Source organism: Bombina bombina, chromosome 2 (assembly GCF_027579735.1).
Source record: "Bombina bombina isolate aBomBom1 chromosome 2, aBomBom1.pri, whole genome shotgun sequence".
In the NCBI taxonomy this organism is placed as follows: domain Eukaryota; kingdom Metazoa; phylum Chordata; class Amphibia; order Anura; family Bombinatoridae; genus Bombina; species Bombina bombina.
In genome coordinates, this window is record NC_069500.1 from 189,255,346 (window position 1) to 189,270,902 (window position 15,557).

At 38.7% G+C, this 15,557-nt stretch overlaps 1 protein-coding gene across 1 annotated transcript in view; it reads left to right on the plus strand.

The window, feature by feature from the left end:
- The first annotated feature begins 656 nt into the window (after positions 1-656).
- Positions 657-15,557, plus strand: part of POC5 (POC5 centriolar protein) — a 295,101-nt gene continuing 280,200 nt past the window's right edge. Inside the window, exons 1-2 of the mRNA XM_053701388.1 lie at positions 657-751; positions 7,102-7,185. Of these exons, the coding sequence (XP_053557363.1) occupies positions 7,102-7,185 (84 nt within the window). The 5' untranslated portion in view covers positions 657-751. The remainder of the gene's footprint in view (positions 752-7,101; positions 7,186-15,557) is intronic.

Here is a 15,557-nt window from a genome sequence, read left to right on the forward strand (position 1 = left end):
CAACACTTTTTTTGTTTTGTGAACATGAACTAATGCTAAAATGTTTAAAATACATATGAAATTATACTGTTGTAAAACGTGTATAAAAACACCAAACCACACATATTTTTATTAGATGTGGTGGCTATTCCCATATTTGCTTATTTATACTATTGCTTTCTAAAACGCTCTAGTCACTATCACTGTATCACTTTGTGTGGTTACTTCACAGAAAGAAAAACTGGTGGTGGAACAAAAATGAGTGCAAATTGTTAAAAATGCCTTTGCAGTGAGGGGCTAATATTGTGTGTTGGAGAATACACTCAATATACGCGTGGACGTTCGCTAGGAAATTAGAAAGAAAGAAACAGAAAGCTGATCCTAATTACTACAACTATCAGATATATTGAATTATGAATTTCCCACTAAATTCCACGCTAAAAAAAATTTTTTCCCGCCCACTGCTTACTATTAGCGCTTTGCTCCACAAACCCGGAAGCCCTCTTTTGCATACAACAGTCTCTACACGTCTTGTTCGTGAGTAGCGTCGTCGCCATGGTAATTTTAGGTTGGGCGTCCAGGCAACTATCAGCTTGGGGGATGCTGTTGTACACCACGTGACCACAAGCTACAGCCACTCTCGCCTGCGCATTTACGGTAATTTTAACCAATTGAGAGACATTTTATTGACGCGCAGGCAGTTTGAAACTGTCAGAAGTGTAAAACAGTTCTGTCAAAACAGTAAAGAGGTCGAAGGGAATTGGACGCCAAGGTGAGGAACTTATCACATTATATTTCCGGGTTCTTTGTAATATACACATCCTAAATATATATTTAGCCCATTGCATTGGTTGCAGGAAAGGCCCGTGGTTAATGTCAGGCGTCGGATTTGTTTGTATACAGTTATCACTTCATTGGGTACGGTGTATAGTCTACAACTCTACATTCACTAACTAGAACTCCGATATCTGTATACTGAGGCAAATTGATGGAATTTTAGACCTGCCCCAAAGAGTATGGGATGAAACCTGTGAGTAACGGCAGGTCTGACGTCTTTTCTCTACAAAGAAATATCGGAATGTTGACACATTTTTAGTTAGTTTTGTAGCGGTAATTTGGGCTTCAATAATGTGAAAGCTTCCAATACTCTACACATAGTTTCTTTTAACACATTAACCAAAAAAGTTTAAGTAAAGCATTTCATAATAATAATGTTGTCGAAACCTTTTAACACTTACGGTCTATGCAATTAAACATATCTCCAAAAACGTAGGGCAGGTAATTAAATATAACTGTTTGCAAGAAGTTAAACCCAAATGTAGTAAAGGCTTTCTGCAATCCAGCCCCACTGCAATTAAACCCCAACTACAGAAACTCTGCCCTCAGATTGCTCTAAATGTGATTCCAACTAGCTCTCCCCTGACTAACTGACCCCCCCCCCCCCCCACATTATATCACATTACCTTACCTATACCTAAGATAATATTTTATTGTGGATTGGTGCCTTCTCCATGCATATAGAACCAAACAAGGACATACAGCATATCAAACTGATTGATGTATGTGCACAGTAAAAAAACTTCATTCTGAATTAAAGGGCTCTAAATGTAAGCTGTTCTACATTTAAATTTCTAACTGGTTCAAATTTATTTTATTTCTCCTTTTTAGTTTGTTTTAATGTTTTTTATTTCTGATATTTTATTTCAGTGAATAATCTGCAGTGTTCTCTACTGTGTGAGTCAAATATGTTTACAAAGACAGTCCCTTATAACTTATATTTGCATTTTATTGTTGTATATGAATGGCACTTTGGCAGGGTTGCCCATAAACCTATTTGTAAATCATTCTATATTAGCACAAATAGTCATAGTATTAGATATTACACATTTTAAGGGCACAATTATAAAACATATGTCTAATTTCTGCTACGCTCTTGTTCTGCTACGCTCTTGTTCTCCAGCTATTTATCACCAATGCATGATTCTGCCATTGTAAATTATGTACCTCTCACTCCCTGAGGGTATATAGGTGTAACAGAAGAGTAGACGTTTTGATTTTGAAACAGCTTCTGAAGCCATCTGTTCTCTTATTGCACAATGCCATTCAGGATGTTTTCCCCCTGTAACTGGCATAATAGCCTATACAGTATTTTGTTATATAATGTTCTTACCCTATAGTGATACAAGGGATGGACAAAATAATAGAACCATCTAATAATATATTAACCTATTTCCCTGCTGGGCAATTTCACAACCCTGCACTGAATACATTTTTAGACTTTCTAGTCATTGAATCTGTCTCTGTGCTTTTCTCTGATTTAAGAAACTAAAAATGTAGAACCCCTAAAAAATATATAGCAAAAAGATACCTCAAAAAAGTTCTACCCCAAACACTTTAACAAGATGAATAGTGGTAACTTGTACTTTTCTCTGATTTACCTAGACCACTGCTTTTCAAACCTGTCCTCAGATCTCTCTAACAGGCAAGATTTTGAGGATATCTGAACTGGAGCACAGGTGACCTATACTAATATGCAGTTCTGGTCTAAATTGTCTACATTAGAACAACGTTCAGATGTAAACACATTGAAATTACATGTTTGTGCATACGATCGCGATGTTGGGATCGGGTCAGCGGAGCGTCCCTATGATGCTAGGCACGCCCTCCATGCCGCAATCCTAAAATGTAAGCGGCGTTGGCTTCAATACAGCCAAATGGCTAGGACGTTCCATGCTGTTTTAATGGCGCTAAAGCCCAGCGCAGTTAGGACGGCATGGAACTTCCTAATGGCGGGAAAAGGTTAAGAAAATACCTCCAGTGTGTATATGTATGTATGTATATATGTATGTGTGTATATGTGTATGTGTGTGTGTATATGTGTATATATATATATATATATATATATATATATATATATTCAGAGACAGAAAGGTAATCAGCGCTAGAAGTGTATGAGTATACTGTTGGTCTCAATATATGTTCCCATCCACTACCCAGAATATATATATATATATATATATTTATATATACACAAGACACTTGCAAATTATGCAGTAAACAGTCTCATAGATTTAAGGGTGGTCAGTCTATGGATATATAATGTTCCTTATGTCCACAATGCTAGTTCCTGTGTGCTGTGAAAGTTTGGCAGCCCGTCTGTAGGAAAGGAATGTCCCTCGCAGGGCGAGGTTCCTCTTAAAGATCTGAAAGTTATGAAATAAAACAGGCGCCAGAGGGCACACTTTGTGTAATACGTTCAAATACTTTGCATGTATATAACAGTGAGGGAAAATCCACGCTCACCTGGTATACCCTAAATATATGAGGTATTTTTAAGGCACTTGTGTTAGTGTACTCTCACTCCTCTCCTCAGCAGTCCTCTCGCTTGTTCACGTGTCCTCAGTGGTTCCTTGGCTTCTTCATATAGTCCCAAGTTTCAAGGATATACCTCAAAGCTTGTTTGGAAGGGGAGTGTACTTATGTGTTATATTAATACACTACTAACACAGTGATAGAGTAAAACCAGGTTTTAATATATCATATAACAATAACATATAAATATATATAGCCCACTTAGGTTTATAGTGGGTTAGCAAGTAAAATCCAACATTAATATTAAGTAGCTATAGAGCCGTAGCCAGACCGAGTGTATAACCCAGCGTTCTAGTAAATCAGTATCCAACTATGGAGCACTCAAGGATCTGTTTCAGGCCGTTGCGCTATATTTAATAGTTCAATAACCAAATCCTTATGCAGCTCCGTATAGATAATGTCTGCACAGTGTGCAGTATCGTGACGTGCGGCGGGGGGCGGAGCCTTACACGTTTCGTAACCAATGGGTTACTTCATCAGAAGTATGGGCCGCCCCCAACCTGGATCTATTTATGCGTATGGCTGAGGCTAGTCAGCCTCCTTTTTGCCCCTCAATCGCCATTATACATATGGGCAAATGGATTTTAACACTTACAAATCGTTATGAACTAATGCATACCGCTTATCTCCCTTCAATATTTCAAACATAAGACATATTGTGAACAAATGGAGAATATAAAAAAGGGGGACAATTTTAAAGTTTTTGTCTGGCTCTAATATGAGCCGCAGTTTTCCTTACTGGCATTCTAGCTTATGTTCTGCTATGATAACATATTTCTATTTCTAGTGTGACAGTGATTTACATAATAAAAAGCATGTATACAAGTCCATTAGTAAGTGTATATAAAATTGCCATTGGTTAAGAATACCAGTTTATACACATGAAGAAGGAATAAATGAGGTATCTTTAAAAACTTTAAAAACTTATTAAATTCATAAATCTCCTTTGTGTTGATATACACTTTGAATCTCCATAAATTATCCTTAAATTTAATTAATTTATAAAAGACTTGATTCTAAAAAGCTACATATATAGAAATGTTTAAAAAGCTGGTTGTAGAATATTATTATTATTATTATTATTATTATTATTATTATTATTATTAACTCTAAAAGCAGCTTGTTAGTATAGCTTTAAAATATATACAGATGAGGGGGAGTGTGAGATAGAAAATAGAGAGTACCAGGATTTTACAGAAAAGCTGCCAGATCGATATTTCTGTTTAACCCTTTGAGTTCCAGGGTTTCAAGTTTATGAATCCAAAGTGTCTCTTTTTTACGCAGTTCTAGAAGTCTGCTACCTCCTCTTTTGTCTGGAAGTATTTGATCTATTGCTTTGATAAAAAAATCATTTTTATTCTTTCTATGAATCTGGGAAAAGTGGTTTATTAGTGGGTTCTTGAGGATTCCAGCCTCAATGTTTTTCATATGTTCCAAGCAGCGAATCTTCAAACCCTGTGTCGTACGCCCAATATATCTTTTGGGGTTGCTGCAGGTACATTCTATCATGTACACTACATGATCTGATTTACAGTTAAAAAAACCTTTGATGGGATAGTTATCTCCATTTTGTCCACTATCAATGTACTTGTTGAACTTTCTATCCCTGTGTGTGTGTGCACAACAAACACAGTTTTTTCTTGAACACTTATAAAAGCCTTGTAGATTGGTAATCTGACATGTGCCTTTTTTCTTTTTTCTTTGTGTATCACTGGGTGCTAGAAAATTTTTAAAATTTTTGTTTTTCTTATATGTCACATTTGGTTTATTCCCTATAGTCTCTTTCAATATAGGGTCATTTTTCAGTATCGACCAGTTTTTCTGCAGTATATTCTTAATTCTCCAGTGGCCCTCATTGAATGTTGTTCCAAAGTTTATTCTTGTGTCTCTTTTGTGTTTTGTCTTTGATATATTATGTCCGTGTATGGCTGATGTTTCTGCCAATGTGTTCTTACCGTGAACAAGTGTCTGTCTATCTAGTTTAGTAGCTTTCTCATAGGCTCCCTGAACTATCTTTGTTGGATAATGTTTTTCTGCAAATTTATCTTTAAGAATTTTTGCCTCTGTTTCGAAATTATTGATATCTGTGCAGTTTCGCCTTAATCTCTGAAATTGCCCGAATGGGATATTTTCTATCCATTTCGGGTGGTGGCTACTTCTCGCATCTAGATAGCCGTTAGTATCAGTAGATTTTCTATAGAGTTTACTACAGATATTTCCATTCGAGGTATACAAAGTGACATCTAAAAAATCAATAGAGGATTCTTCTAGTCTCTCTGTGTGTGTGTATGTATATATGTGTATACACACACACACACACACACACACACACACCCCACAAGTCGAGACGTTGTTGCAAAGTGTTTGCCTGTGTTAAAAGTACATGATAGTCAAATAATTGCATGGTTCAGATAGAGCATGTCATTTTACAAGAGTAAATTTGCTTCAATTGTCTAATTCAGTTTGTTCTTTTGGTATCATTTGTTGAAACGAATACCTAGGTAGACTCAGGAGCAGAAATGTAATACTGGGAGCTAGCTAGTGATTGGTGGCTACACATATATGCTTTTTGTTATTGGCTCAGCATATATTTTCAGCTTGGTTCCAGTAGTGAATTTCTGTTCTTGAGATTACTATTTTTTTAACCCATTTGCAGAGGTTAAACACACAGAAAATTTATCCTTGCACGATTGCTTGCATATGACACTTTAGAGCGTTTTATTTTTGTACTTGTATGTTCATTTAAAACAATAAATTGGCAGTATGACAAACCAGGGCCACCAATTTGAAACCATTTCCTCATTTATATAAGGAGTCTTACATCCAATCACATATTTTGTTCCATATGTTATGGATCTGTCAGATGGTTGCTGTTGCTATGGGAATCACCTGATACCTATAATTTTGGTGCTTATATTCTAGAAACTACTTTAGAGCCCAAAACATAATAAAAGTCACTTAAAGGGATACTATACCCAAATATTTTCATTTAGTTTTTTGGAAAGAGCATACAATTTTAAGCAACGTTCTAATATACTGTTTTTATCAATTTCTCTTTGTTCTCTTGCTATCTTTATTTGAAAAAGCAGGAATCTTAGCTAAGAAGCCGGCCCACTTTTGGTTCGCATTTAGCCACCAATCAGCAAGCGCTTCCCAGGTGCTAAACCAAAAATGGGCCGGCTCCTAAGCTTACATTATTGCTTTTCAAATAAAGATAGCAAGTGAACAAAGAAAAATAGATAATAGGAGTAAATTAGAAAGTTGCTTAAAATTGCATGTTCTATCTGAATCATGAAAGAGAAAAAAAATTGGGTTTAGTATTCCTTTAGCAATGTTGAGAACCTAGGTTATGCTTGATTATTGGTGGTTAAATGTCAGCCACCAATAAGCAAGCACTATCCATGGTGCTGAACCTAAAATGGGCTGGCTGCTAAGATTTACATTCCTGCTTTTTAAATAAAGATAGCAAGAGAACAAAGAAAAATTGATAATAGGAGTACAGTACATTCAGAAAGTTGCTTAAAATTCCATACTCTATCTGAATCATGAAAGAAAAAAAATGTGGGTTTAGTATCCCTTTAAGGAATCCATTGTTTTGTATAAACAACATGCATTTGGGTTAACGTGTTTGTTTGTTTTTTTGCCTTCTTGATCATCGCAGAAATTATCCAATTTTAATTTTAAGAAGGGTTTTGCAGCCCAAACATAGACAAAAAAATGACATAACCCAAGTATGGTGTTTTTGTGCAGATGTCTTCAGATGAGGAGAGATACACAAGTCCTATCATGCCAAAAGATTCAGACCATGGAAGCTCAGTATCATCCGATTTTCAGGTATGACATAGGGAATAATAATGTTATGTAAATATCTATAAAGCCTAAAGAAAGACCAGTAATCGGGGTAGATTTGATATAAATTACTAGTCAGTACGACGGATTTAAATCATGGTTTGCATTTTTAGAATAATACATTTCCAGATAATTTTTCTAGTTATATCACAACGTGACTTATTTGGTTATTTATCATTAGATATGCATAGATAATTGAAATGAATGAAATTATTGGGAGGTGAACGATCTCCAGTTTTAATAGGTTAATGATTCATATTTGATCATCTTTTCAGCTGTACGTTAGTGGAAGGAGAAAATAATTTAGATTAAAAATATAAATGAAAATAGTTGTATTTAACTAAACCAATAGCATTATATTTAATTGTTACTGCTTGCTCCTCCCTCCCCACCCCTAGGTCATTGTCTATTCCACTGCAAACAATCTTCTATTCATTGAGCTTCTTGAAACGTATTATTAGTTTATTCTGTGTGCACAAACTTGCAGGGGAGCTATGGCATTTAAGGGACAGTAAAGTCAAAATTAAAGTTTCACGATTCAGAGAGAACATGCAATTTTCCAATTTACTTCTCTTATCTAATTTGCTTTGTTCTCTTGGTATCAATTGTTGAATAGCAAACATAGGTAGGCTCAGAAGCAATGCACTACTGTGAGCTAGCTGCTTGTCACTGGCTCACCCAATGTGTTAAACTAGGCCCCAGAATTGCATTGCCCCTTTAAGGTCTACAGGGAGTGCAGAATTATTAGGCAAGTTGTATTTTTGAGGATTAATTTTATTATTGAACAACAACCATGTTCTCAATGAACACAAAAAACTCATTAATATCAAAGCTGAATATTTTTGGAAGTAGTTTTTAGTTTGTTTTTAGTTTTAGCTATTTTAGGGGGATATCTGTGTGTGCAGGTGACTATTACTGTGCATAATTATTAGGCAACTTAACAAAAAACAAATATATACCCATTTCAATTATTTATTTTTACCAGTGAAACCAATATAACATCTCAACATTCACAAATATACATTTCTGACATTCAAAAACAAAACAAAAACAAATCAGTGACCAATATAGCCACCTTTCTTTGCAAGGACACTCAAAAGCCTGCCATCCATGGATTCTGTCAGTGTTTTGATCTGTTCACCATCAACATTGTGTGCAGCAGCAACCACAGCCTCCCAGACACTGTTCAGAGAGGTGTACTGTTTTCCCTCCTTGTAAATCTCACATTTGATGATGGACCACAGGTTCTCAATGGGGTTCAGATCAGGTGAACAAGGAGGCCATGTCATTAGATTTTCTTCTTTTATACCCTTTCTTGCCAGCCACGCTGTGGAGTACTTGGACGCGTGTGATGGAGCATTGTCCTGCATGAAAATCATGTTTTTCTTGAAGGATGCAGACTTCTTCCTGTACCACTGCTTGAAGAAGGTGTCTTCCAGAAACTGGCAGTAGGACTGGGAGTTGAGCTTGACTCCATCCTCAACCCGAAAAGGCCCCACAAGCTCATCTTTGATGATACCAGCCCAAACCAGTACTCCACCTCCACCTTGCTGGCGTCTGAGTCGGACTGGAGCTCTCTGCCCTTTACCAATCCAGCCACGGGCCCATCCATCTGGCCCATCAAGACTCACTCTCATTTCATCAGTCCATAAAACCTTAGAAAAATCAGTCTTGAGATATTTCTTGGCCCAGTCTTGACGTTTCAGCTTGTGTGTCTTGTTCAGTGGTGGTCGTCTTTCAGCCTTTCTTACCTTGGCCATGTCTCTGAGTATTGCACACCTTGTGCTTTTGGGCACTCCAGTGATGTTTTCTCAGTTCATGGGCAGTTATTTTGCGCCTTGGTTTTTCCACACGCTTCTTGCGACCCTGTTGACTATTTTGAATGAAACGCTTGATTGTTCAATGATCACGCTTCAGAAGCTTTGCAATTTTAAGAGTGCTGCATCCCTCTGCAAGATATCTCACTATTTTTGACTTTTCTGAGCCTGTCAAGTCCTTCTTTTGACCCATTTTGCCAAAGGAAAGGAAGTTGCCTAATAATTATGCACACCTGATATAGGGTGTTGATGTCATTAGACCACACCCCTTCTCATTACAGAGATGCACATCACCTAATATGCTTAATTGGTAGTAGGCTTTCGAGCCTATACAGCTTGGAGTAAGACAACATGCATAAAGAGGATGATGTGGTCAAAATACTCATTTGCCTAATAATTCTGCACTCCCTGTATTTCTCAACTCTGTATGTTTATTTTCTAACATTTTTGCTGTGAAGAAGGGGCATGTTGTTTCTGCAGACACAAATTCAGTTTTGAGAACTACAAAACCAATAATCTGTGATAAAATCTTCAAGATAGAAAAATTGCCCAAAATAATCTTACAAAAACCTCTGGGGGAGCATGACATTGGATTCATGGATTTAATTTACCAACATGTTTTAAACATTACAGCCATGAATATACAGCATCTTGCTATATAATTAAAAGCTAATCTATATTTCAGGATTAATAACTTTTAGATTACAATGTTTCCTATGAAACTAGAAACTATCTTTTTAATGGAAGCTATAGCTGTTTCAAAAGTGAATTTAAGTGTGCACTAGCATTTTAAACACAGCACCATCTGGTAATGACTCAATTTGCTTATTGCTGACATAATACAAGCCCCACTGGTGCTCTGATCAGCTGCAGTATTTTAAATGCTGGCACTCTGAGAATATCTAGCAATGCTTCACAGGCATGTGAAAAATGTAAGCACTGAAAGAGTGATAACTTTTACTAGAAGCATTTTTGCCAATACATGTATATTGCAAATATGTTTCTATTCAAATGTGTAATTCACCTATGTGCATTTAAATTTTTACTGGAATGTCCCTTTAAATTAAATCCACCAGTCTGTATTTTTTTATTCTGAATGCTGGTTTTAAACATAACAAATCTGAATAGTTCAGACTATTTAAAGTATTTTAGACCATATTATATTTTTGTGAACAATACAATATATGAAGAGTTAAAGGGACAGTAAATGGTAGCAAAAATGTTGCATAATAATATTATAATCAAAATTATGTATTGGGTCTCTAGACCAGACATCCTCAAATTTGGCCCTCCAGAGGTTTTGGAACTACATTTCCCATGATGCTCAGCCAGCATATCAGCTGGCTGAGCATCATGGGAAATGTAGTTCCAAAACATCTGGAGGGCCAAATTTGAGGATGTGTGGTCTAGACCCAATACATAATTTTGATTACTTATTGTTACATACCAGAGAAGCATCCTGCAACTGGTCTCGCATCTTTAAAGTGAATACATTTTGATGATAAAGTGCCCGGTTTTTAAAAATTTTATAAAAAAACAGGGGCACTTTAATTCATCAAAATTTACATTTCACTCGTGTTGTGAAAATACCTTGTAATCTTGACAGCCTGTGCATCGCTTCCTCCGCCCGTCGTAAAGCCTCTTCCTTGGTCTAAAATGAGGAATCCAGCTTGGAGGATGACCGATCCGTCATTTCTGACGAAGGAAGAGGCTTGCGACGACCGGAGGAAGCTGGAGCAGCTGTCAAGATTAAAAGGTAAGTATTTTCGCAACACGAGTGAAATGTAAATTTTAATCGAATTTTTAAAAACCGGGCACTTTATCATCAAAATTTACTTTAAGCTTGTAAGAATTACATGAAGAATTTTAATATTCACTATTTGTTAGGAGCTAAAAATGGCTGCCAAGCTTTGCCCACTTATCACATGTATATTTTGGTATGCTAAGTTTCTCCAATCACAATCAACTCCAAAAAAGTTGTCCTACTCACACTTGCTGACATGTGCAATTTGAAATAGCTAAACTGCCATACAAGAAAACGGTTAATTGGACAAAAAGAAAGCTGTGGGCAGCAGTGTTAATTTTGTCGACTAAAATGAGTATAAAACTAAAGCAATTATGATGACTAAAATACGATTAAAATGGCATTTTAGTCAAGACTATGACTAAAACTAAATCAAAATTTGCTGACAAAAATATTTTATGCAAGGTGTTATAATCAATCCATATCTAATTACTGTTCTTTTGTCACATTTTCAAAACTTACTTTTATTAAATTTTAAGATAAATAATGAGTTTGGAAGTTCTAGAGCAGTGCTAATCGTTGCCAAAAATCTTTTAAATCTGTGAACAATCAATTGATTCTTCCTATAGAATTAAGCATAACCCACAAGTATGGGTTTAAGTAATGCTGTGCTAGCTGCAGAAACATTTTGTTGTGTTGAGTTACTTGATACTTTGTTTTAATTATTAACAGAGAACTGTTAAAGTTTTTATATTGGATAATATGTGCCAGAGCTTTCCAAACTTCATGTTGGTGACACACTTTTTAGACCTACATCATTTCGCGACACAGTAATTCAGTTGTACTAGCAAAAAGGAGGTTAAACTAACTTGTTTTAAGAGATACGGACACATACATAAATTATATAATAACAAAATGTATTTACAAGTAACAGTAAGTATGTGCAAGAATTAAAAAACATGTTTAATAACACCAATAGCTACTTACTATTTTAGTGGGATGTATGAGGTTGATGAGATGAACACAGTTTCAGAATATTTGGTGTAATATTAGATAAAGACACTCGCATTTCATCATCAAGCATTTTTAAGCTTCCACTTCCTATCCATATATCAAGGGCAGGTGCAGCAATGCACTCCTGAGAGCTAGTTGCAAAGAAATCCCACTGACTTCTGACTTCAGCTCAGCGTTTAAGCTGCCACCCTCAGAGCTCTGTGAGTCCGACTGACTACTGCTGTCCCACTCTCTGGCTACACATGCAGTCACGAGCCAATTAAGGAGACTACATGTGCAGTCAGGAGCCAATGTGCCGCCATATCTGACAATGGTAATAGTTTCAGTTCCCACTGAGCTGTGCCAATTGGTTAAGATGATCTGTGACCCACTAGGTATCACTCACGTGCCAACCATGTGATATGCGTAGCAAGCAGGTTGAAAGTCAGAAACCAAAAAACAATTTTAAAAATTTAAAAAATAATAATTTAAATTTAAAAAAATTTGTGCTGGAACAGCCTGACTGTTATAGATTGGACGTACCCTGGAAGTCGCCCTAGGAGGGTTAAAGACCTAAACGTTGAGCTGACTTCTTTCCCCTCACCCCTTCCCTCCCCCCTCCCCCTTCTCTTCTTTTCACTATTATTCTTCTTATTTATCCTCTTTTCATATCTCCTACTTACACGGGTTCTGTATAGTACTCTAGAACTGCAGGCTTGTATGGCAGTCCCCATTGTGGAATAGATAGTATTCTGTATAGCCTATCGAATGACTGCAATTGAAGTTGTACATTTTGCAAAATACCCGGTTGTAAACTTATGACACTTACAAATAAAAGTTTAAAAAAAAAAAATTGTGCTGAAGCAGGGACACACCTACACACTGCTGCCGACACACTAGTGTGTCCCGACACACAGTTTGGAAAGCACTGATATGTGCAATACAGCCAATACAATTTACAGTTTATTTTTTATATTTTAAAATTGCGCTTCTGTTTATTTATGAAACTTGGTTTTATTTAATTTTAAGTTTAATTAAGATGTTATATATATCACAACTAAAATCTAAGCTAAATCTGTGTCTGTATTGCATGTTTAAACCTTAATACCACAAATAATAACAGGTGTTATGTTTACTCCTGTAGTATGTAATCAGTTTGCAAATTTATAGAGAAATGCTTAAATAATGCATTACACTTTAACTAAACCCCTTAGATTTTAGTCGACTAAAACTAAAACAATTCCGATGACTAAAATACGACCAAAACTAAAATGGCATTTTAGTCAAAAGACTAAATCGAAATTTGCCGTCAAAATTAACACTGGTGGGCGGAGCTTGGCAACCTTTTTTTCGGCTACTAAATGATTATTTAAAAGTTTCATGTACTTTTCTTTTTTTTTTTTTGCAAGCTTATGGATGTGTAACTTGTTGCAAGATGCTTGTCTGGTATGTAACAATAACTAATAAAGAATAAATATTGGGTCTAGGCTGTCCCTTTTTTATATAAATGTTTTGATATTGTTTTATATTTTTTTCTGAAATGTGTATATAGTTTATTATTATTATTATTATTATTACTAGTACTAAAGCCCGTGTACACGGGCCATTTTTTGCAGTACAGCGGTTCCACCCCTTACACTCTCCCCCCTCTCTTTTGCTTTCTCTCCCCCCTCTCTTTTGCTTTCTCTCCCCCCTCTCCTTTGCTTTCTCTCCCCCCTCTCCTTTGCTTTCTCTCCCCCCTCTCCTTTGCTTTCTCTCCCCCCTCTCCTTTGCTTTCTCTCCCCCCTCTCCTTTGCTTTCTCTCCCCCCTCTCCTTTGCTTTCTCTCCCCCCTCTCCTTTGCTTTCTCTCTCCCCTCTTTTGCTTTCTCTCTCCCCTCTTTTGCTTTCTCTCTCCCCTCTTTTGCTCTCTCTCTCCCCTCTTTTGCTCTCTCTCTCCTTTCTTTTGCTCTCTCTCTCCCCCCTCTCCTTTGCTTTCTCTCTCCCCTCTTTTGCTCTCTCTCTCTCTCCCCTCTTTTGCTCTCTCTCTCTCCCCTCTTTTGCTCTCTCTCTCTCTCCCCTCTTTGGCTCTCTCTCTCCCCTCTTTGGCTCTCTCCCTCCTTTCTTTTGCTCTCTCTCTCTCCCCCCCCTCTTTTGTTCTCTCCCCCCCTCTTTTGTTCTCTCCCCCCTCTTTTGTTCTCTCCCCCCCTCTTTTGTTCTCTCCCCCCCTCTTTTGTTCTCTCCCCCCCTCTTTTGTTCTCTCCCCCCTCTTTTGTTCTCTCCCCCCTCTTTTGTTCTCTCCCCCCTCTTTGGCTCTCTCCTCCCCCCTCTTTGGCTCTCTCTCCCCCCACTTTGGCTCTCTCCCCCCCCCTCTTTGGCTCTCTCTTCCCCCCCCCCCCCCTCTTTGGCTCTCTCTCCCCCCCCCCTCTTTGGCTCTCCCCCCCCCCCCCTCTTTGGCTCTCCCCCCCCCCCCCCCCTCTTTGGCTCTCTCTCCCCCCTCTTTGGCTCTCTCTCCCCCCTCTTTGGCTCTCTCTCCCCCCTCTTTTGCTCTCCTCTTTGGCTCTCTTTCCTCTTTGGTTCTCTCTCTCCCCCGCTCTTTGGCTCTCTCTCTTTCCTCTTTGGTTCTCTCTCTTTCCTCTTTGGTTCTCTCTCTTTCCTCTTTGGTTCTCTCTCTTTCCTCTTTGGTTCTCTCTCTTTCCTCTTTGGTTCTCTCTCTTTCCTCTTTGGTTCTCTCTCTCCCCCGCTCTTTGGCTCTCTCTCCCCCCCTCTTTTGCTCTCCTCTTTGGCTCTCTTTCCTCTTTGGTTCTCTCTCTCCCCCGCTCTTTGGCTCTCTCTCTTTCCTCTTTGGTTCTCTCTTTCCTCTTTGGTTCTCTCTTTCCTCTTTGGTTCTCTCTTTCCTCTTTGGTTCTCTCTTTCCTCTTTGGTTCTCTCTCTCCCCCGCTCTTTGGTTCTCTCTTTCCTCTTTGGTTCTCTCTCTCCCCCGCTCTTTGGTTCTCTCTCTCCCCCGCTCTTTGGTTCTCTCTCTCCCCCGCTCTTTGGTTCTCTCTCTCCCCCGCTCTTTGGTTCTCTCTCTCCCCCGCTCTTTGGTTCTCTCTCTCCCCCGCTCTTTGGTTCTCTCTCTCCCCCGCTCTTTGGTTCTCTCTCTCCCCCGCTCTTTGGTTCTCTCTCTCCCCCGCTCTTTGGTTCTCTCTCTCCCCCGCTCTTTGGTTCTCTCTCTCCCCCGCTCTTTGGTTCTCTCTCTCCCCCGCTCTTTGGTTCTCTCTCTCCCCCGCTCTTTGGTTCTCTCTCTCCCCCGCTCTTTGGCTCTCCCCTTCTCTTTGGCTCTCCCCCCCCCCCCTTCTCTTTGGCTCTTTGGCTCTCTCTCCCCCCTCTTTGGCTCTCCCCTTCTCTTTGGCTCTCTCCCCCCCTCTTTGGCCCTTCTCCCCCCCTCTCCTGCTCCCTCTCTGGCTCTGTCTTCAAATCGCGGGACCCCGTTTGGCCACGCCCCATCGCGGTGACACCCGCCCGGCCACGCCCCTCGCAACGCCCGGCCACGCCCCCATCGCAACGCTCCCGTCGGCCACAAACAGCTGTGAGGTCTGGGGAGCGCGTGGCTGCTTCTCACGCAGCAGACCTCACAGCTGTTGAGTAGCTTACCTCGCGCTCCCCAGACCTCACAGCTGTTTGTGTACCTCGCGCTCCCTATCTCAAGGCCAAGTGTGTTTGTCTCTACTGCGCATGACAGCTTCGGACAAACACACTTGGCCTTTTATAATATAGGATTATTATTATTATTAGTTATTTGTTGAGAGCCAACAGATTCCGCAGCGCTATAAACAAAGGGGGA